Here is a 23,471-nt window from a genome sequence, read left to right as displayed (position 1 = left end):
TTACCAATCATGGCCTCCTAATAACCCCCCTCTATGAATTGGCTTCATTACTCTGCTCTCCTCCCCACTGATAGCTGATGTGAGGTGAGCGTTCTGGCGCACTATGGCTGCCGTCGCATCACCCAGGTGGATGCTGTGCACTGGTGGGGGTGGAGGGGATCCCCATTACCTGTAAAGCGCTTTGAGTGGAGTGTCCAGAAAAGCGCTATATAAGTGTAAGCAATAATTATTATTATTATTATACATCAAGGTGGAATGGCACTGAAGCTGCTGCTTAGTTTGCTCAGCATATTATTTTCAGGTCAGTTATCAGCTGTTCATATGTTTATCCTAGTTTCTGGCTTTTTGCTGTTGTTCTTTTTCTATTTTGAAATTGCTTTGGGTTCATATTCTCCCAGTTGAAATCCCAGAAATTGCTCTTCCCACAGATTTGTAAATTTAAAGTTCTGAAAAAAAATTAGGAGGTTTCAAATTTTTACAGAGAAATGAAGTGTTTTTGTAGAGTGACATTAAATGAGGGATAATGACAAATCCAGTTTAACAATGCCCTTCCTGTGTCCTGGCATTTTCTCAATTCATATTTTATCTTATTTCCAGACTCATAGATATTGCTTTTACACTTCTCAAGGAAGCTCTGCCTTCTCACAGAGTCCTTAGTTGACCTCAAACCAGAAAACAAGTCCATGTTACTTTTGGAACTTAATATACCAGTAATAAAAGTGGAAAGTCAGCGGATGACAGAGTTTTAGGTATGCTGTTAAAAAAGCTTCACAACTCAGGTCTTAGCATTTTTACATTTCCTAATCCCAGTTGTGTCGCTCAGGAGCTTTGTCATTGGCCGAGCGTGTATGAAAGCGAACTTGTGAGCAAGTGAGCTTGTGCTACTACACGTGTACATTGAAGTGGTAAGAAAATATTATGGTGGCAGAGGATGTTTTTTATTTTGTCAAAATAACCTTATGATTGCTGTGCCAATAAACTTTATTAGGTGTTAATGTCCCAAAGGAAACTTCTCAGCAATAAATCAAGGGCTGATTTAAAGGCCAACAAAAACAGGCTGCAGTCTGCAAGGTGCTGAAGCTGAGGAAGTAAAGGCAGCAGATGACAGGCTTCCCTAAGGCTGATCATTACACATTACACACTTTACAAGCACCCACAGTGTGCATACAAAATGTTTCATGAATGTTTATTGTGGTATGCTATGGTAAAAGCATAGTAAAACAGTAGTAAAATTGGGGGTACTGTAAATTACAGTAAAGTAAATGCATGCAATGTCCTTGGGTATTGTCACTGATCGTATTTACTGTGGCTAACCCTTTTAACAAAAAATAGATTGTGATATGAGATATTTACGCTGTAAATGACAATATAAACTGTACAATTTAAAGTATTTTTATATCACAGCAACTGAAGAAGAACATCTGTAGGCAACGGTTAAAAAATGTGGAACCTGTAAGTTTTTAAGTACAAAGGGATTATTGTTGTTAGTTACCTAGAGACGTGTCATTGACGACCAGCAAAGGTTTTTCTTAACGATATTAAAATAAGCTGACACGAGCTCCTAAACATTAAAAACATGTGTGAAAACCCAACACTCTTTTGTGCCAAAGCCATGGGATATTTGGCCACAAAATAACTAAAAATAGAATAATAATTTTATGGTCCTGTCAGAATGTTCGACATTGCATCATTAACACAGGAGAACTGGAAAACAACGATTTGCTTTAGGTTAAAGCACCCATATGGCACCAACATGGTCTACATACACCTGCTTTTTAAGACGCTGCTTTGCCTTAGCATTTACTTGTACTAAACAACATGCAGCTGCTAATGACTTGCTAAATAATTTAAGTCATCCTTTCACTAAAGAAATGTTATTTTGCTCGCCAGAACATTTTCCATGTCCTGTCAATGCCCCAACGATACCACATTTTTACGGCAGCCTGCAATTTAAACCAAAGTACTTTCAAAAAAGATTTTAAGGTTGGCCAGTGCAGATATTCCAGAAAAGGAAGCAATTAGTCTTGCCTACTGTAATTACATCTTGCGTTTCCAGCAGGAAACGTTGTTTTAACAAATCAATGCACAGCTAAAAACTACCCTAGTATTTTTAACATGTTTGCGCTCATTTACAAAATGTGACTGTGATCGCTAAGTGTTTTTTTTTCATTTGTGGAAGACGGCGTGTTGCATTTCCTTTTTCTGCAGAACGTAGGGAGCGAGCCTGTGATTATACAGCACGAATTTGTGTTTGTAAACCCAGACGGCCCACGCCCATACAGGATCACTTACAGCACACGCAGGCGCACTGCCCTTACTTGTGTCAAACATGGCTGTGCTTTTGGAGAAAGAAAAATGCTGAATTGTCTTGGTAGAGGTCGTAAATCGAACCAAACATGGCGAGGCTGGTTGATTATTTCATTGTCGTGGGATACGATCATGAAAAGACTGGTGAGTTTTCGAAAAACGCAATTCTTTACGTCCTGGAAACACCGGACTGCTCTTGCAAAGGGGGGATTCCTCAGGCCGTGCAAGTCAGTGGGTTAATAGGATACTGTGGTATCCAGATTGGATGCTTTGGCACTACGTTACAGTGTATTGTTTTTTGTTTTTAAAAGGGGTTTGTTTGTCATTGCTCAGTTCTGTAAAATGTAACTGTACACCGCAGGCAGAAGGAAGAAAGAATTGTAAATATAGTTTTTTTTTTCTTCTTTTAAAGTAAATGAAACTTTACTGGAACAATTCAGCCTGTCACATCCTGAATGAGTAATGAATGACGTGCAGAGATTATGTTTAACAACGCTTGGAATTGACCATACTAAGACAATAGTGACTGTGCTTACTAAAGCCCATTATTGGTAAAAACAAGTAATGTACGACAACCATTTTCAACAAAATGCAATTTCAGTCCTTAAGTTTTCTAAATACAGTGGCTTATATGCCCACCTACTGATTCGAGGATCTAGGACTGGTATAGCAATAACAAAATTAAAAAAATGATCCTCAATAATTTGAGCAAGGTATATAGCTAAATAGACATATATTTAGTCGTGAATTGGGTGCATTTTTAAATTTTGAATGTCCTTCTTTGTGATTCATTTTAAATGCTTTGCTCAACATTGTATTTGCAACCATCATTGCCTACTGCATCTTCCGGATCATTTAAAATGATCTTCACGGCCCAAAAGGTTTTAGTTGACTGAACTGGGCATTTTGGCATCGTGTAAATACATAGATTAAAATAACGTTGGCGTTTTGGTAGAGGATCGTTCTATAATTCTGGAAACGTTTCCTGATTTGTGTAAGGTAGCCACTCTTTTCTGTGAACAAAGACGAAACAGGTACAGTATGGAGGAAAAAAACAGGTAGTAAGGCCACAGGTGTTTCCAGTGTCATTAGCTAACGGTTTCTGGATTGCTAATTAGATCAAATCAAGCACGTAATAATTTCCATTAAGATAATTTACCTACAAAACAATAATAAACCACACACAGGCTTTCACACATTTCAGTGAAAAGCAGAATCCGGAGAAACGTGCACCCCAAATGTTATGTGCTCTGGCGTTTTGTTGTAATCGTCTTAAAGAGCATGATCTTATAATCATGGACACGCGTGACACTTGCTTGCAGAAGTCATCTGTCGGTGTTAATGGGTTGTGGCGATGGCGATGGAGATGCATGACATAACCTTTGTAAACTTACTGTCGGGATTTCCTAGGATCGTTAATGTGAAGCACCAGTGCCCGCGGGGAGTTTAGGATAGGAACTGCTGAGGTCAGATTGGAGCAAATGCAGTTGTCACGGTGTTTTTGCTATTTGTTTTAATGGCTGCCCTGAGTGGTTTGCCCCTGGTTTGACTGGTGAATCAGTTTTGCGTCAGTTGCGTCATGTCCAAGCTCTCTTTTATTTTACAATCTAAACACACCGTTAAGAGTTTGACGTAAAATACTGTAACACTATTAGGGAATTAAATTATCGGTGATTAAAAAGCACTGCCTATTGTATGCGGGCAAATAACTGGCTTATTATGATATTAGATTTTTTTCTTTTGTATCACAGGAACAGAAACATTGAACGCAGTGCATTTTTATTAACACATTGCCGTGTTAATTCCTTAAGAGGTTGTATTTGTGTGTGATCTAAAGCCCGATAGTTCTGTTAACTACCAAGCAGGCATAACATACAATATCTGGCATTCCTTGTCTACGTACTGTACGTTTGACATTTTTTCTTTATCTGGGTTTAAGTGAATTTGACAGGATGTGGTAGAACTCTTGAGGTTTCAGCGTAACAATTAGAAGTGGTTGTGGGTGTTATAGAATCTTTTTGTGGTTTTATATGTGTCACATTTTTTTAGATAATCTTAATATTCATGTGTGAAACAAACACCTGTACTTTTATGCTATTATTGCTGAACGTTAAGAAACCTCCAGTTTATAAAACTGTTTTGATGATTTACATGGCACCATTTAAAACTAGAAGGCAAACCTAAGCACAGCACACCTAATCTAGACATAAAAATAGCTGTGTCTGCAGCTCTGCAGATGCAGTTAAGCATTTATAGTAATTCCATTTGCCTACAGCCAAATGCCTCTGCTGGAACTAGAGGAATCTGGTCCTAAGATGCAGAAGAATTGAAAAAGAAGGAATCCAAGTAAAGGAGATTTTAGTGATGAAGCGGAATCAGCAAGTTGAAATCCAAAAGTGAGATTATAGCAAATTAAAACCCCTCAGTGCCACAGAAAAATTAAACCCGATTCACTTTTGGATGAAATCTTAGTTCTTCTGTGTGAAGTGCTTTTGGATCCTTTGGGATCAAAAGCACTATACACATGCAAGGAATCAAGGAATTATTATTATTATTATAGTCCACAGGTATTTTTTCAATAATATTTTAATAATATGGTGGTGTGTTACGTGTGAAAAAAGTGGGAATTTAAAAGGTTAATTGCTCTTTCCAAGTGTGTTTGTTTAATCTCAGTGTTTCTTAGTGCCCCCTTCCTCAGTCTTTCTTTCACGCTCAACAGAAGACATGCAGAATAAAAACCCCCATCAGTTATTCTTTGTTGAACCATTACAATCATAATCAGAATGATTTATTCAGAAATGACTGGGTACATCTGAACAAAAAGGTCATTGTTACTGGATTACAGTAATCCATTTCAAAGTTTGAATACTGTACATGGGTCAAGTGGATCTAGGGACAGGTCTTTTCACTGATAGCTGAAGTACTGCAATAAAAAGAGCTTTGCTTTTTGGTTGTTCCTTGTGGCACATCAAACAACCTTTTGCCTTGGAGGATGTTTTTTTCTCCCTCCCTAGGAAAGAGGAAACAAGTACTTAACTGAGAAAATGAAAGCTGAAAGCACAAAGTAAATGCAACAGGAAGGTGCTTATAGCAGAATGGAGGGAATTCAGTCAGCTCTTTTAATGCACACGATTCAGTGTACAAGTTCCACATATTTCACAAACGCACTTCACAATATCCTGTGCCTTGCAAATTAAATTGTCCAATTTTGTTTCCCAATTATACCAATACATTTTACTACTTCTACTTACTACTTTTAATTCAGAGTATGTCTTTCACAAATTGCTATGCCTTTTTAAAATTAATTTTAGGGTAGTTGCAATGACAGATACCATAAACTTTTCTTTCAGAACTAAACATTTTTCCTTAATAGTTATTTGAAATACAACAGCTCCTACAAATATGAAAAAGAGAATTCTTTATAAATCTTTCTCTCCCCAGCCTTTGCAGAATGCTCATTTGTTGGAGTTGTGCTTTAATTGCTTTTAGAGCGGTTTGAACTGCATACAGAACACCACTGCTTTCCTCTTAGAATATTGCTCTGTGGTTCGCAGTAAAGTTGTTGTATAGAACATGCTTTTGAATTTATTTATTTTTGTACTTCGAATGCTTACTAGAGCCAAGAAGCGTGCTTCCTGCCTCATGCCTACAAAAATGTCCATGTTCCTGCCCAGAGCTGGCTAAGTATAGAGTATAAGACTTGACATGCCTGTCAAGCAATTTGGGGTTTTGATAGTCATTGAAGACATCTACTGTATGTAAACTCAATCTCAACACTAGTTCTGTTCTTAGAGGAGAATTGCCCTGGTGCCTTGTTTCACTTGGGCAGTTGAGAAGCTTGCTTTGTCATCTGCACGCAATAAGGATTGAAGCCTGGTGACATCAGCTCAGCTCAGTGCTCAAACTACCTGTGTCATACAGTCCCCAAATGAGTGCTAATACTGTATGAGGGTAAGTCTCTCCGCCGTGACTAGTCGGTGTAAGCATCCTCAGGTGATTGCATCTGGGAATGTATAGCCCTGACGAGGTCCTGTAACTTTTTAATCTGTTTGCCTGCTTATGAATTAAAGTAACTATTTTTTTCAGTCTCTTGCTGATATGAATTAACACATTTAAGTAGCAGAGTTACAGGTGGTCGTTGGTTTTGTGGGGTGTGTCTGGTATAGTAGTTAGAGGGCTCTGTAGGCATTCATCATTTTTCCTGCATAATATACCAGTTTGTACAACAATTAATCTGATTCATTGACAGAACTGCTGTAACCTGAAAAGGTGTCAATTGGGCAAACATACTTGGTTATGGAAAAGATTGGGTCACTACATCTGTGTTCTACTGTTATTGTATTTCTAACTGGTTAAAAATGTTTTCTGTGTGCTGGGTGAATTGTTGGCTTTTAAAAAAACATCTTTTTAACAGATGTCGTACCACTGAAATTAAGAAACATGATCAGGGAAATATTTCCCTGTTGCAGATGCCCCAAACCATAATGCTTCTGAAATGGGCACGTTTGACTCTGGTGGACATGTTTGACTCTGGTGTGCTTCCTCCTTCTGTGTCCCTGCAAACCAGTGCTAAAAAGCACTATTTTTATTTACACAAATGCCTTGAATAAGCATATTCATTCATACAGATGCAGGAAAGTGTACAAGAAGAAAAGGAAACTTCTTCTCTCACCTTTTAAATGAGCTTTCCCTGTGCTACATTACGACATCATGTTCTGACGGGGACAGAAATAATTGAAAAACAGAAATGATAACAAATTTCTGAAGCTGCCAAACAGGTGGTGTTTGTGAGAAGCTGCATGATGTGTGCTCAACACGTTGGAAGAGCACCATGCTCAGTAGGTAAGCTGTGACCATGCTCTTTTTTTGTGCATGTTGATTGACAAATGTGGAAGGACAAAATGTTCCTGGCATTGCACAAAGCTCCATGGATTCAGGCAGTTTCTTCAGGAATACAGCTTCTGGAAGTTGTAGTACTATTAAATCTAATAAATGGGCTCAGTTAATTACAGCTGATCCAGAGAAAAGGATGCAGAAAAGGGTGAAAGAAACTTTCTGTTCCACTGTGCTCAGTCAGTTGACCCTCCATCTTGAGACAGCTGTAGGAGAATAGTAGTTGTCGTTTGGGATTTATTTTTTGCCTTTTTTTTCTCTACCATTGGGCTGTCCTTGATGTGTTAAAATCATTTTGGTTTTGGAAGGTGGCTGATAGCACCTCAGCAATCTATGTGCCCATAAGACTAAGTAGAAGTAGAAGACTAAGTAGAAGTAGAAGATTAAAGTGGGGAAATCCGAAAGTGAAAAAAATCCGAAGTTCAGGTTATGTTATGTTAACTATGGAGAGAATTATTTTGTAGTGAAAAAGTATGGAAAGCCATGCATGAGACAAAACTGTGAGCTGTTCGGCAGAGAGTTCTGCCATAGCATTCCTGTGAAGTTTTGTTTATTCATAATCTTAAATTATAAAATTATCTTGAATTGGTTATAATTCATTACTTTTGTGTGAATTTTCAACAATATTAATTTTAAGAACAATATTGGTGACGAGGTAAGGGGGTAAAGGGTATGCCAGTCATATAAAGGTTACTGTAAGTGAAAGTCAGATTTTGTGGAGGATATGTTTATTAGTGTGTGTGTATATACTGTAAAGTCAGGAGTACCATTACCGATTGTGTGTCAATTTGTGCAAGAGTATCTCTCCTCCCTTGACCTCGCATGTCACACAGCAGTCGTTCCGGACTCTTTCTCGAGTTGCCGTCTGTTTAACTTCTCTCTCTGTAGCTTCAGTCCACATGGCGTGATTTTGCACTGACTGACAGTGTTCCTTGGCAGACACTTTGCGGCAAAGGACACAGAAGGTTGTACTGGAGAGGCCGCAAGTTATTTTTCATACTGCTTGCTGGCCCAGCGACGTGGCCCTTTACCACAAATGTGAGGCAGGGAATTAACAACAGCAGCTATTTTTGTTAAACCACTGTACTTACCATCCTATTGCACTATGCAATGTCTTTACAAGTACCCTGCAGTTTCTGGGTACAGCAGTTTGTTACGGACCCTCACAACCCTTTGTGTAAAGAGAGTGTGTAGAACTGCATCACAATCCATCCAGCGTTTTTCTAGCTTCTTTATCCAGTGCAGATCGCATGGGAGCTGGAGGCTATCCCAGCCAGCAGTGGGTGCAAGGCAGGATACACCCTGGACGAGACGCCTGTCCATTTCAGGGAACACATGGATACAAACGTGCACACACATACCGGGGCCAGCTTTCCCAGAAGCCAGTTAACCAACCAGTTACCACAGTCTTTGGACTGTGGGAGGAAACCAGAGCTCCTGACAAAACCCACACAAACACAGGATGAGCATACAGACTCCTCACAGACAGTATTCTAGGTCCCAAATTGAACCTAGGGCTCTAGCACTGTGTAGTATTTTCTGTCTTAATTTTTCTGAAATTCACTTTGTTTTGGCTTACATGTATATCCTTGGTTCCTGAAGTAGTGCTTAGCATTAAGTTTGTTATTGTAATTCAGTTGTATTTTTGGATTAGTTGGTTCATTTTGCTGTGCTTATTATTATGGGTGTGCAATTATATAGCGCTTTGTGCTTAATAGTGGATCAATATAATTTGTACGATTCAAAGATTAAATTTGAAAATTATTATCACCTCATTTCTTGTAACATCTGAACAGTTTGTGGTTTGTAAGGAAGAAAATGTTGTCTATTGTTAATCTTCACTAACACAGGAGACACTTTTTTGGGTTAGAGCTAAGTGAGATTATACAGTATACAAGCGTTAACTATTCTGTTAACTACTAGGCTAGCTTGTGTTGTTGACTAAAGCTTATTGTTTTAAGATTTAAATCTGTCCCATTTTTAAAGGAAGACAAAGAGTCAGTACTTAACCACTTTAATGACCTACAATTTGTACTAGACTCCCTGTAAAGAAGTAGTATTTACACTTATTTCCTGGGGTCCCTGAGTGGCTGTTACACATGAAGGTGCCCTTCGCATGTGATGACTCTCATAATTTCATATTTTTATACATTTCTTTGTGTTTCATGTTCTACACTTACGTAAAGCAAACATGATTTTTGTTAACTTAGCTAATGTTCACAAAAATTACTAAAAGCAATGGAGTCTTAGCTGCAAAAATGCTTTATTTGCACTGTTTATTTTGCTCTGTTTAATTTTTGTTAAAGTAACTGTACTACTGTAATGAATTTGATCCCGTAGGTTTCGTAATGTTTTTGTGAAAGTTAACTTAAGATAATTTAAGAACTGTAGTCTTGAAAATATGAGGGTATTTCCAAACTATTTGCCTTCTTGAGTTCTTCTGGCTCAGATTAGCTCTTTTTCTTCCTGTTAACAGGGGTATTCTTTTTCCCAGTAATTAGCAGAGAAAATCCTAAAATGGATTTTTTCTTACAAGTCAAGCAATAAATTATAATTTGCAAGCTGATATTAAGGAGTCCATCTGCTGCCTGTACTATACGGTACATGTAATGCCTACAGTAAGCGACGTTTTAAGAAACACATAAAATGCACAGAAATGAACACATAAAAGTCTACATAATTTAGTAGGCTCTAGTCATTGGTTTGATAGTTCCTTTTCCTTTTTTGTAGGTCATGAACACAGGAAAGGTATTATGTAACTTTCCTTAAACTGAACAAAAAAACACCTGCATTCCATTCTCAGGGAGAGCAAATGTTACCACATGCTTAAAGTGTTTCCATGAAGTGCATACAGTAGATGTTGTTGGTGGGATTTTCTTATAAAAAAGCCCTGTGTTTTATTACTTAGTTCCTGTGGGGAAAGAAGTATGTAGATCTCGGAGATTTAAAAAAAAATCTGTACCCTGTTATCAACAGATTGTATAACTCTAGCAATTTCTTGATATCTTGCTGACAGAAATGGGGCAAGGGGTCAGGCCTTTCATATTGGAGCAACAACAGCAGCAACCAAAGTATTCATACAATGTATATACACAATCTAGTTGCAATGTACTTACTGTATTGTACAAAATTTAAAACAGAATTTCAGCCTCGCAAACGCCAAACTGAACATGCAGGATATTTGTAAGTCTGAGGCAGTTCTTGATTTTATACTATCGATACGTAACCTAATTTTCCCCAAAACTCAATGGATCAATCAATTTAAATTTTTAAAGTTAAAAAGCAGCACAGTAATACCCGTTGACCTCCACAGGCCTGGCAAACATGGCTTATACAATATAAATTGCATGTAGGCTTATGGCTGTTTAAGAAATGGGTTTGTGCCCAAAATCATGTACAATTTTTTGCGTCAAACTGGGATGAAGTGGGGAAAGCGCTTATCTCAGGACAAAAAATAGCTTTACTCTGTAGAAAACACTCCATATTTTCAATAAAGTACATTCAGTATATTTGTTTTTCTAAAAATGTGCAATTGTACAGTACAGTATATACAGTAGCATTGTACATGTAGTATCAGATTTGTAGTCAGTGTTTGCTTTTTGAACTGTTGGGAGAAAAGAAACCTGGTTTAATTCACTTGTTATTTTCAATCATTATGACCATAAACGCATTCCTTGATTATCTTTTATTATGAATAAACAATATCTAGTAGCAGTAGGTCAGTATGACGCATATAATTTGACCACATCCCTTACGTTTTAGAAATCCGAGATGGTATCAGTAAGATTAGAATCTGTTTATTAGACCAACATGTGGCTTTAATTTTTGATTGTTTTTGTGTCTTTTCAGTGAAACAATAATCTCTACGCTTTTCCTTATAAAATATGTATGTACGCAATTGTTCGAAATACTTTGATCCCTGGAGGTTCCGGTGCTGTAGCCCAGATTTTCATGCTCACCTGTCTCTGTTGGTCGTCCTGTTGTCCACAATAATGATGTAATTAGACATTGACGCTATTAATTGCTCAAAACTAAGAAATTCAGAAGAGGCCGATGCAGTCAGAGACAATGGAGTGAACAATCCTGCTTTCTGGGTGGGGGGGTGTGTGTAAAAACAATGATAAACTAATACTTCATTCTGATCGCAGTAGAGCAATCCAAAAGCACAAACTGTTGGCTGACCAACATTTTTCTTTTTAAGAAAATAAAAACTTACAACTTAAAAAAAATGAGCAAAGCGTTAAAATCTAGTTTCTGGCACTCGTTTCATCAGAGAAAGTAATGATTTGTTTTTGTTACATTTGGCAGGTAGAAGTAACTAATAAAGAGTCTCAGGTCAGACAGTCAATTGAGGGGGCTGCTGTAGGCTGCAATTCTAGTTTTATTAGTTTATAAATTAGGCTGAATCGGAGCACCTCTGATTTTTAAAGAGCCTTTTGGTATAAAGGGCCTCATTGCTTCAATTAGAGGAAACCCTTATTTTGTAGAGCCTGTGGCTCATCACTGTGTGGCTTGTTAATGTTTGCACAAGCGTTCTGAACTCTTCTCACCATTCTGCCCCCCAGGGGGCTGTTCTGTGCTCGTGTTGCGAGTGAGCTCAGGCCACTGCCTTACCTGCAGAGTGGCCGGGGGGGGGGGAGGGGGAGTGGGCTCGAACTTGGGGAAAAAATCGAATGGTTTATTCAGAGTTTTCATCAGAAGAAATCTCAATTTTGTTATGCAGACATGCATTAAGCATATTTTAAAACACAATTTTCCCATCCTGTTTTGGGGTTTCAGACGTCATGCACATGTTTTTAAAATGCAGTCTGCCCACACTTGTTCTCTTTGAGCCAATATATACTGTACTTTTCAAAACATGTCAAGATAATCAAGCTGATAATGATCACCCCTGTTACAAGAAAATTATATCGTTAGCTTAAGGAAGTAAGAAAAATATCAAGTGAACCACAAGAGAAATGGAAAATGAATTTTGAAGATCAGTTATGGTGATTTAATTTTGTAAAAAAAAAAAGGAAAATGTGAAAATAACACCAGGGAGCAAAACAATAGGACTGGAGTCATCATGCTCCCTGTCTGTTTCCTTTAGAATTGCTTTCCATCAGATAAAAGAATTGAAGGGAAGATTTTAATACATTACTGATATGCTACGATGATAACACTTAGAATCGACCTTGTACTTAAACTCTTAGCAAAGAAGTATCTGAAAGATATTGAAGTTGTTGTCTCTGGAATTTCAATACCTTGTTTGACTGGTATGCATTCTTAAGACATAAAATTTTCAAGAACAGTGGTCTAATCCAGTAACAGGGTTCATGGTCTCTAAGGTCATAGCTAAATCCTGAGTGAATCAATAACTCCATGTTAAATGGTAACACTTTTTTTTTTGTCTTTAAAGATTATTGCTGTGTTTTGCCCTTTGGAGATGAGACAGAATGGCTGTGTTTTACTTGTAATCGAGAGAATTGGCTTCAAGTCAGGCTTTGGGATCCTGGAATGTGGCTTTATCTTAGAGTGTCTTTTAATGTCTGCAGTCTGATTTAAGTTTGAAATAAAAGTGCGGACAAAGTTCTAAAACCTTGTGATAGTAAATGTAAAATTAAATTCTACTGGATTAACCTCTGTTTTGCCAAATGGTTTGTGTGGAAAGCAAGGACTAAAGGTAATCTTAGCAAGATTATAGCTACTCAAATTTATTTATGTAAGGTCAAGAATGCTGTCCGTAGAATGTCTGTCTTCATTCTTACTTAAGCAAGCTACAGCAATGGCATACCAAAGTCTGATCTCTTGGTTATCCATTTATTGCAAAAATATGGGGGTTGGATATTATTGTTAATCTGCAACACGTTTTAGGAGGCTGAGGCAATGCTCCATTTATCCTGGCTTCCTGTTTATCACCTCCAGTGCTGCTCCAGTGATAGCGTGCATTTTAATTCTCCTCGTATGTACTTATTGATTACAGTGAGAAGCACAAGCAACTTTCTTTTTTATTCTGCAGGGTCTTGTGTTGCACGAAGATCTCTAAAGGTGCAAAGGAAATGTTTAAATGTCAAAAGCCAGGTTAAAAGAAAGAGAGCTGGCCTTCGACTTCAAAGCACTTCATTTTTTATCATCCTTAATGCACAACAGTGGTTGTCTTTTGTTTTTTGTATTTTTGTGGCATGGTTAGTGATGTGATAAAAGTTTTTTGCAGGAGACACCTTTTCCACATATTCCACATACTTTTCTTTTAAAGTGTGTGATTCTGTTGAGCCTCTCTTTTATGGTTTTGTCCTGAAATAAATTAATTTGGTTTAAGCCTCTGGGAATGAACAAATTGACATCAGTCTTGTTCACCCTGTCTTTCAAACTTTTGTGAAATCAGAACAAAATTTAACGTTGAATTTTATGGTTTGTTAGTGAGCTTTGGGGTCTGTGAAGAACACCTTTTTCCTTTTATATGATTTTTAGTTTGGTTAGTTTTTCCTCTTGTAAAGCAGATCTGGAAAACAAGCCTAGTTCCTTCCTTTTGCAGTTAACAGTGTACATGCTACTCATCGATAGCTGGGCAGTGTTATTAAAAACCCTAATATATTAGATTTTTAGATGTCATTATTTTTAAATAGGAGACCTCGCTGTTTTCAGTCAAGATCTATAATTTTATGATGAGAAGCTTAATTAAAATAAAGTGCTGTATTCCTACCTACCCAGGTTAAGAAAACATGGAAGATTTAATATGTGATGTTGAATACAGTGGAATGATAAAACAGTGTGCACTGGCTTTGATTAATTGCATCGGCTGCAGCGTAGCTCAGTGGGAGAGAGAACAGACACGTAATGTGTTCAGACGGTAGCATCTTTCTTCGCAGGGTGCTGAGGCCAACTGTCGGAGTGTTTTGTCTTTGGTAAAGGTCAGTATTCTGGCTTTCAAGGAAGAACACATTAACCCAGGGGGAGAGTTTGTTTTGGATTGCCCTTGCAAGCTGTGCAAGAGATAGAGTGCCAGAATTGATTGGTTCTCATTCATTCGGTGGCCTATGGGGAGATATGTGTTCCTCCTTTTTGTGCCGCAGGTTTGCCTTGTGTCTACCATTCACACTTCCTTAGCCAAAGTGATGGTTCCAACTCCCAAGTCACAGGCAACGTTGGCTCTTATGCTTGTTGAAAAGTAAAAAAAAAAGAAGTCAGCGATGGCTTTTAACCAGTTGGCACACTCCAGACACATGAATTAGTATTTCATTTTAGCAAACGACGGCATTGTGGAGCTTGCATGGAAATGAAAAACCAAACAGGAGCACTGTTCTTTGGCTCTCAACAGCACTGTCTGCAAGCTGAAACCCCGTCAGCTGAGATGAGACCTTTAAGATTGAGAGCTAGTTTAAGGTTCTGTCATCCTCCCTGAGGCAATCAGATCAGATGGACAGTACTTTGCAGTTAAAGTGTGTGCCAAGCTTTAACTAAGGACTAAGGGAAAATAATTTTCCGCGTCCAAAAAATGACATCTAAACCCAGGTGATGCAGAGTTCTCTATTGCTTCAGTGTGTGTATCAGGATAGTCCAGTCAAGCACAGGCTGTAACTTAGAGGATGGCAAGTGATGCCTGTGCATCTGTTGATGGACACTCAGCCCAGGCTTAAGGAAAGCCATGAAGTTGGCCCAGTTAGCACTCGATTTATGAAACATTTTTGCTGTTTAGAGAGTCGCTGGAAAGATAAATGAAATAAAAAAGAGAAGGAACATCTGCTTTTGTGAAAAACAAAGCACTTCTGTATTTGTTTTGGAGACCGTAGCAATTACAAGCAAACGAAAATGAAAAAGGATTAAAAAACACTTCTTTTTTTATTCAGTACCCATTGAGTTAATGGTTTGCTCTAGACAGAATTTTTACTGTGTTTTCTTATTCGTATCTGTTCACAGTTTTTCTTGTGTGTTTCCAGAGACCTTTTTATTTAGCTAATCTCCATTATACATTACAATCCTTTCTTCTGATGGTCTGAAGATATTGTTTGGTCCCTTGTTAGAAATGAGAGACAAACAAATTCCAAAGTATGTCAAGATATTTCATACAGAAATGTTGTTGCCTCCGGTAAGAAGCTCAAGCATTGTTGCAAATGGACTTTCCAACAGAATGTCCCTGACTGACCACCAGAATTTCCAGTATAACACTTTTATGAGTCATAATAGAGAGTAATGGTATCAAAAAGAGTAGAAGTATAAGTGGAGTAATCCAAAGGAGTTGAAGACGATCCTCCTGGACGAATGGTCAAAAATCAATACTTGAGAAGTGTCTGAGCTTATTAGTCATAAGGAAGGTGTTCTCTATGTTATCAAAGGCAAAGACAGATACTGTATGTTTTTGTGTTTTTCGCTATTCATAGTCTGAAAATCATTCCATGGTTTTATTTATTCACTCATCAACTCATTTACTATTGTGTCAGGGGTAGAAATGGATTTGTGATAAAATACAGGATATTGAATTGGACTGTTAGAAAAATGACTTTGTAGGTAGTGTACGCCTCTATTATTGACTTGATATGATAACGTTAATGAATTAAAGAATGAATGAATGCGAGCTGTATTAACAGAAGAATTCCTTATAATTTCTAGTTTCATGTCATGTTTTTAAGGATTTTATTTCTGTTTTAACATTTAGAAATTGCAAGCTACTCTAGCTGCAAGCAATGCACATAATCAAGATTCCTTTTTCATTATGAGTGTATCTGGGTAGATTCTGGTAAACAAAAAGGTTATGCCCATGTTAATTTAGGGTTAGTCAGAATATCTTTCACCAATAAATGCTGAAGAGTTGCATACTTCTCCTCTTCTGTAGGTCAAGAATGTAATATTTTCCAGTTTCTCAGCCAATGTACTCTTGTGTCTCCAGTTTTGTTTGCTTGTCCAGAATTTAGAGACATGAATAGTAAACAACTTTAAGACCCCTGACAGAAATCTGGTGAGTGTTATTCTGAAGGGTCATTACACTTCTGATTGGATAATGTTCTCATTAGAGTATAGATTAAAACATTGGAGACCTGCTGCTATAGGGTTAGGGAGCGTGCCAGAAACTGTGGAGTATACCACCGAGAACAGATTTGGCTGAGAAATCCTTTATTCTCATCCAAAATTAAAAATAAAAAGACTTTGTAAGCTTACACAAGGGAAGTACCCATTTCAAAAACAATGATGAATTTTAAGTGGTAAACTATGCTTAGTATTTTAATAAGAACATTTCTGTGTTATGGTTTTTGGCAGCTAGTTCTCTCCAATTGCTGTGAAAACATGGTGTCTTTTTGAAAGGTGTGGGAGACGGAAGGGTGATGATTTTTTTTAGATCCTATAATGTGCAATATGGCTATGAATTTTTCAGCCTTTTTCACTAATTACTTGGGCTAAACACCAGGTGGTCCAAAAGTACACAATTCCTGAAAGTAGTCCAAACACTTTTAGCATGTGCCTATTACTACAGATTGGCATTGCGTTGCTGTATTATTTTAACAGCTTTAACCACTTTCAATTTTGTAAAATATGTATACTATAAAGCCAGTTTCCTTTCCACTTTAGACTATCTGGATGCTTTAAGCTGCAAATGCACTAGCTCCCTCTGATGAAATATGAAGCACAGCCTTCAAAGCTGACATGAACTGAAATGACTTTCTAACGTGAAACACATCTGTTCCATAAGCCCATTGTCCAGGCCCTGTGTTTCACAGAATTATGTCATCTTCACCTGAGCTTTGTACCACCTAAAAGGCTGGCATTTCTACTACAGGTAGGAAATACAAAGAATAGGCCTCACACTAGGTACTCGTTCAGTGTGAAATTTAGCGACGTCAACATGCTCCTCGTTGGTAGGAGGAAAACTAAAACAGGGCAAAAGTGCAGATTCCACACCGAAGGTGAACCGTCTCCGAATCGAACCCAGGGCTCAGAGCTGCAAGGCAGCAGCACTAATTGGCACACAGTCCTTTATTAAAAGGCATAAAATGCATGTAGGATCTTCTAGGATTGATTGGAATGATGTGCCGATTTAGGTTCCTGTACAGGATCTGCAAAGATCTTAGAGGATCTTGTGCAGAATTCTTATATAGCATCCTGTTGAAGATTCCTACAGGAAGCATGGAATACATACGAGTGTACCTGTGCAGGGTAGGGGACATGGAGAGAACTTGAAAGTACTAAACTCTTAACCTTTGTGACTTGGCTTTCATAAAATACCAGCACAGGATAAATGCTAATTCATACCACTTTTATTTTCTACAGTCAAGCTTGATTTTTAATAACAAATACCAGTACTTGTCTTACAATAATGGTTGAAACACAATTCAAGGGAAGCCTGATTTTTTGGGGGGGTTTTCTTCTTCCACTTTCAATAGCACTTTAAATCCAATCCGGGAAACAGGAAAGCCATTTCCTTTTAAGAGTAGGAGCCTATTCCAGAAGCACGGAGCAAGGCAGGATACACTCTGGACGGGGCCCAGTTTATCTCAGGCCACACACACCTGCTTGCAAACGCACAGCAAAATCTATGCAGACCCTGGAAGAACGTGTAAACTCCACACAGAAGGCACCCTAGTATGCCTTTAGAAACGTGACATACAAAATTAATTTTGCTGCAGTGCAATCCAGATACTTCACCACAGGAACGCAAACGCAAGGTGGACGTGTGTGCATAAGTTGGCAGGAACACAAAAATCTGTTTAGTTTAAACACGAAGCTCGGCGTTATGTCTGTTTAGGGTTTGTGTTTTCCTGCTTTCTTGCGAAAAGGCTAACAAGATTTAAATGAGACCAATGGAAATTCACTGTTTATTTGGAATTCCTCTCGGCTTGTTATTGTAAAGGGTATCTTCAACATTGCACAGCTCTGCTTTGATGTGGAGTTCACCACCAGTGCTGACTATAACATTTTATTGTTATCTGGGGGGTAGTAACTGACAGTTGCAGGAATGATTTAAGTTGTGAAGAAAAGTTTAGGGCCTAGGCTCTTGGTATTTGAGGAATTCTGTCATTTACTGTCATCGTATGCTGAAACTGGAGCTCCATCTTCCGAAATTCCAAGCATGTGATTTCAATTACCGAGGGCCTCATACACCTGATCCCTTGTCATCTGAGGGGTGTTTAACGACTACCTGTAGTGCCGCAGTTGGAGGTGGATGTTTGGAAAGATTAATTGCTGGCCCTGTTTAAATATACTTGACGCAAGCTGTCAGATGAAGTGGTTGTTGACAGCAAACTTGAGCTGCTTAAGCAGCAGTACCACTGTAAGAGGAGTGATGGTTTATCCCCTCTTTGCTGGTCCATTCTTCAGAAGCCTGTGATGTGCCGAAAAGCACACAGCATCATCTCTGTAATCACATGGATTTTTTTCAATTCAACAGTCATGCTATAAAGAGTCTTTAATAATGGCATCAATAACAGTGTATTCTCTGTATGGCTCTCTGCCAGTTACTGCTTTCTACTGTATGTAATGTGTACTGAGAAATACACGCTATGCAAGGCGCACATTACAGTAAATTGAGTTCTACTTCAAATGTCATTTGTTTCTGATTTCATCCTCTTCCTTATAATAGCCAGACATCTTCATCACAGCACATCACAACAGCATTTCATTTTTGTAGCTGTTTTACATTTGACATTCAAATCAGCACTTAGGTAATTGTATAGTCAAGCATCAGTATTTTTGGATACAGTGGTGTATTACTCTTGAAATGCTCAATTTGACAAAGTTTCTTATATCTATGCTATATACAGTATATAGAGGAGCTATTTTAAGAGGAAGGAACATACTGTATGACTTCAGCCAAATTAAATATTTAAGAATCCAAATGCTTTGTCACATTTACAATAACCTAGATTTAAGCTTAGATAAGTAGGACACGGATGTGCTGCGCATTCTGCAGGACTCTGGTGTCAGTAACTTCCTAGCAACTTTTATACCCACTTTTTTCCAATTTCTGAAAAATGTTGTCATGAATTTCATGGCTCTTTGACTAGTGTTGTACGGGTTGACTTTCCGTTTTTTTGGTTAGTTTTCAGGGGATTCCATGCAAACCAAGCTCATAAAAATAAAAGAATAAGAATGAGTCACTGGAGGACACAGTGAATACAAAGCATCTGTCATCTAAGCCAGTTTAGACTGTGTTGAGAATAGCCAAAAACCTGAACAGCTGAGCCAAACGGAACTTCACCTCTGCTGTCCTAATATTTGTTGTTATGTGTGCTGTACCAAAAACCTTGAGCTGCAAACTTCAGCTGAGCTGTCCATTAGGATTTGGTCTGGCAAGGCTCGTGCTTGATGCGTATCAAAGGGCTGTTTCATTCATTCCAATGAAGTGGCTGCGTCATGGCAGTTCAGATATGCAGTATTTACTGGTCCTGGAGGTCTGCAGACCTGCTGGTTTTATTCCAGCTCTTAATAATTTAACTGAAGTAATTTTTGCTTAATTGTGACAGTTTTAACAGTTATTCAGGTGCTGCTTATTTTCAGGGACATAAACATACAGGAATGAGACCTTCCAAAACTAGCTGGGAAGCCCGGTTCCATTGGATCCATTAACGTTATTGGGCTTGTCTGGGTCGATTATAGTGAATCAACCTCACCTTTCAGAAGGTCTGTATACCCACCATTCTACATGCTTTGTATCAAGCCAGCTCAGAGCTTTTGCTTTGGGTAATATTACGTGTAATGTATGGCTTTCTGTACATTTCACTAGTATACAGTAATTTTGTGGACTGTATCAAGGAATGGTCAGATTACATTTCCAAGCAATACTTAACACAGTTACTGGATTCAGCTTCTTCTTTTATTAATGGTTATTTTAAAATTAAGCATGGTGTCGTAAAGTCACATACAGAGTGACATAGCTGCTTTCTTTGGCTTTAAGATAAGGAGTTCTGTGTGATTCTGTCATTATTTTTTTCTTCATTTATTTTCTCCACTTTGCTGATTAAGTAGATTTTTGACACAGCCTTTGGAAAACTGGCTTTGTGAAATATGCCTCTCGTTGTTGAAGATTTTCATTTCACATATTTGTAATTCCTTGCGCAAATGGGTTTTAATTTACTCATTTATTTTCTCATTTGATGGAATGAATTGTTAAGGCGCTTTGAATTTGTCATCCAATACCTTATGTTTTAGTTCAAATATTTCCACAAGGGGTTGGCCATGTGGTGTACAGCTATAAATATATGGCACATGTTTCTGGGTTTCAGCTGAGCAAATGTACTGAATGTGTGGGACCCCTGGTGGTACGTTAACATAATCGCAGAGTTGTTTTGCGTGCTATTACAGTCCGTTCTGATTTTAATAAATGCAGTGGTGGTACAGTGCAGGCTTCTGGGTTCGAATCTATGATGGCTGCTGTCCTGTCTGGAGTATTGGTTGGCTCACCACAAGAGTTTAAGCATCAAGTGGTTACAGAAAGTTAATTGCTATGTGCAATTAATGGTAGTTTCAAAATATTGTAATGCATATATTACTAGTCGGTTATATATTCATAGTGTACAGTAGTAATTGCTTTTTCCCTCTCTTGAAAATCGGTGTTGATGTCCCTCTACTGACTCTGTAATCTCACTTGGTTTCAGATACTTCTCCCTCTTTTTATCTCCTTCACAAACTCTCCCAGCCTGAGATTAAATGAAAAGGGAGGGTGTTTTTTTTAGCTGCTTTACTTTTCAACGTTGGGCTTTGTGGTTGAGCGATACATTTAATTCCGGACAGATACATGGCAGCAACGTGTGTTTTAGTTCATAACTCTAGGTGAAGAACAGTTATACAGTACCTGACGGTAAGAATGGATCATTTGTAAATGAATGGCTGTCGTTTCATGTAATCTGCTTTGTGTTACTTGTCGGTATTTTGTCTGGTACTTAATCATTGACTAAGTTCAGGCCGAACATCTTGTTTCAATCCATGGTAATTTATTGGCTGTGACTGACTCTAGCCTCACAAATCCATTGTATCTTGTGCGTTGGAACATTATTATTTCATATGGCTTGGTACCATTGAAGACTTTGCTATGGTTATGTATTTTGGTTACGGGCAGGTTTGCATTCTTACATTAACATTCCTGGTTATCGAGATAAAATGTTGCCTATTTACTGTTCCCAGTTGCTTCATTTGATCACATGTTTCTTGATTAAATCCAACTGATGTGTTCTGATGGATCTTGTCTGATGTAAATTGTTCATATTGTGTTATTGTGTTCATATTAATGTCTGCATCAGTTTCATTTGTCAATATCATTACACTTTGTGGGGATGGGGGACAATTTCACCCCACGACACTGACAATAGTGAGCCCTCACCAAATACATTCTCCACTGCTACTCTGCACTGCCGCCTGTGTCATTTAAAGCATAACAAACTCTTCATGCTTTCCCGAGTATCGGTAAAGAAAATGAAGGCATAGATTAAATCCTCCAGTTCTGTGTACGTAGTAGCAAACGTATATATTCTGTATATGTAGTTAATAGGTACAGGATAAATACTGTACATCCAGGTGGGGCTGCACATTGGTGGTGGTGAAGGAGAGTTCCCATTACCTGTAAAGAGCTTTGAGTGGAGTGTCCAGAAAAGCACTATATATGCAAGTGTAAGGAATTATTATTATTAATTATTATTAAATAATCTTTATTTTTGTAACTGAGTTCTCCTACCATTTGAACTTTTATCCTGAATGTCCACCTGCAAATCATATTGCACAGTGTATTGATTTAGGAATTGTACACTGTGATAGGGAAACTATGGGCTTCATTGAGCTCACACTGGAGAGGAAGCTTGATTCTCAATCACATGAAACAAAACCTGAAAGAAAACAAACATACTGCATACAGTATTAGACCTTTCCCCACGGCCTGTGACGTATTGATCAACCCCCTGAATCATGAACCCTTCATGCTGTTGAGTTGTTGTCAAGTCTGGATGAATGCTTCAAAGGATGTAAAAAATTGGTTCTGGATAGCGTGTGTCCAGGCGAATTTTCTTTTTCCTTTGTGTTTAATAAATACACGTTAAATGCTCTTTGTTTTTAAGAGTATTGTGTATGTTTTCTTGTCAGTTTGTTTTCTTACTGCACCTCAGTTTATACAAGCTATTTTTAAATGCTTATTTTCCTTCACTGACTGCTCTGTGGCTTTGCTTCTTAAAATCCAAGTGCCTGTGTAGATGAGAGAATGGGTGTAGATCACCATTGCATACCCTAAGATGAGAACAGATCATGTATTTCCATGCCCTGCCTTTTCTCTTTCTTACTTTTTTTTTCTCTTCTGTCACGTTTTGTTTATAATTGAGTCCTTGTTCATTTTAAGATACTGTACATGTACAGTATGCTGGCTTCCTCTTCAGGAAAGCTTGGCAGCGCACTTCAAGATGATAGTTGGAGAAAAATTTGCAATAGGCTTCGCCAGAAAGAAGAACATGACACTTTCCAAAGTTTGCCAAATAAACCCTCTCACTCTTTGCCCACAACATCTGCTTTAATTGTTGTACTGCGTTCTTTTGGAGGAGCAGGGAAAAGGCTGAGTGATATTAGTTGATGTGTTTGACTGTACAACCTAACACATTGGTGGGAAATAAAAATACACCCAGTATTGCTTTACAGAGAGCAGGTCTAAATGTAAATGATAAATCAGTCTGCCTCTCAGAAAATACATGACTATTGTTTTGGAGAGCACATTGTGTTAAATTTGGTATTCTGTCAGTGCTTTTTATAATATAAAGTCTGTGTAGTCATCTTAAGGAATTTGTTTGATGCTTCTCTAGTAGATCAACAAGTGGCTGCAATCTTTAGAGTTGTTTTCAAGGAGTAAATAAATATGTGAACCAAGATGCAGGAAGCACTGAATGACATGTAGGCATGGCCTTTGAAAAGCTCATTTCTAGTATGTACCACCACTAATAGCAGAACAGGGTGGATTTCCAGCCACATTTATGCACTTTCCAGAGGGGTTGAATTAGCGAGTCTCAGGGTTTGGTAGTGAGAGATCACAGCTATCTTGTTGGTGTGGTAGGCAGCTTTCTTTTTGAAGGCTTTTAATTGCTCCAGCTCAGATCTGTCATGTACTGAAGCTGAAGATGCCGTTGGTTTCTGTACTGTTAGCAGTTGAGATTTATTTTCTGCAGGGAAGCAAACAAGAAGAAACAGCATAAGAAAGGAATGAAGATTGCAGCAGATGGCACAGGTGTACTGCATTCACGGTTGACCATATGACCTGCTGCCTGTGCTGGCTTCACTGCACTGAAGTTAGACATGATTTATTGTTATACATGTGACCTTCTGTCTTCCAAAGAGTA

At 38.1% G+C, this 23,471-nt stretch overlaps 1 protein-coding gene across 2 annotated transcripts in view; it reads left to right on the top strand.

Moving 5' to 3' along the window:
* Positions 1-2,286: 2,286 nt before the first annotated feature.
* The window catches only part of sbf2 (SET binding factor 2), a 141,608-nt gene continuing 120,423 nt past the window's right edge, over positions 2,287-23,471 (top strand). For both annotated transcript variants that reach the window (XM_088934914.1, XM_088934913.1), the window contains exon 1: positions 2,287-2,451. In XM_088934914.1, coding sequence (XP_088791040.1) covers positions 2,397-2,451 — 55 coding nt within the window. In that variant the 5' untranslated portion in view covers positions 2,287-2,396. The remainder of the gene's footprint in view (positions 2,452-23,471) is intronic.

The sequence above is a fragment of the Atractosteus spatula genome, chromosome 16 (assembly GCF_055471065.1).
Source record: "Atractosteus spatula isolate fAtrSpa1 chromosome 16, fAtrSpa1.hap1, whole genome shotgun sequence".
Taxonomy (NCBI): Eukaryota; Metazoa; Chordata; class Actinopteri; order Semionotiformes; family Lepisosteidae; genus Atractosteus; species Atractosteus spatula.
This window is presented reverse-complemented; position numbering and strand designations above follow the sequence as displayed.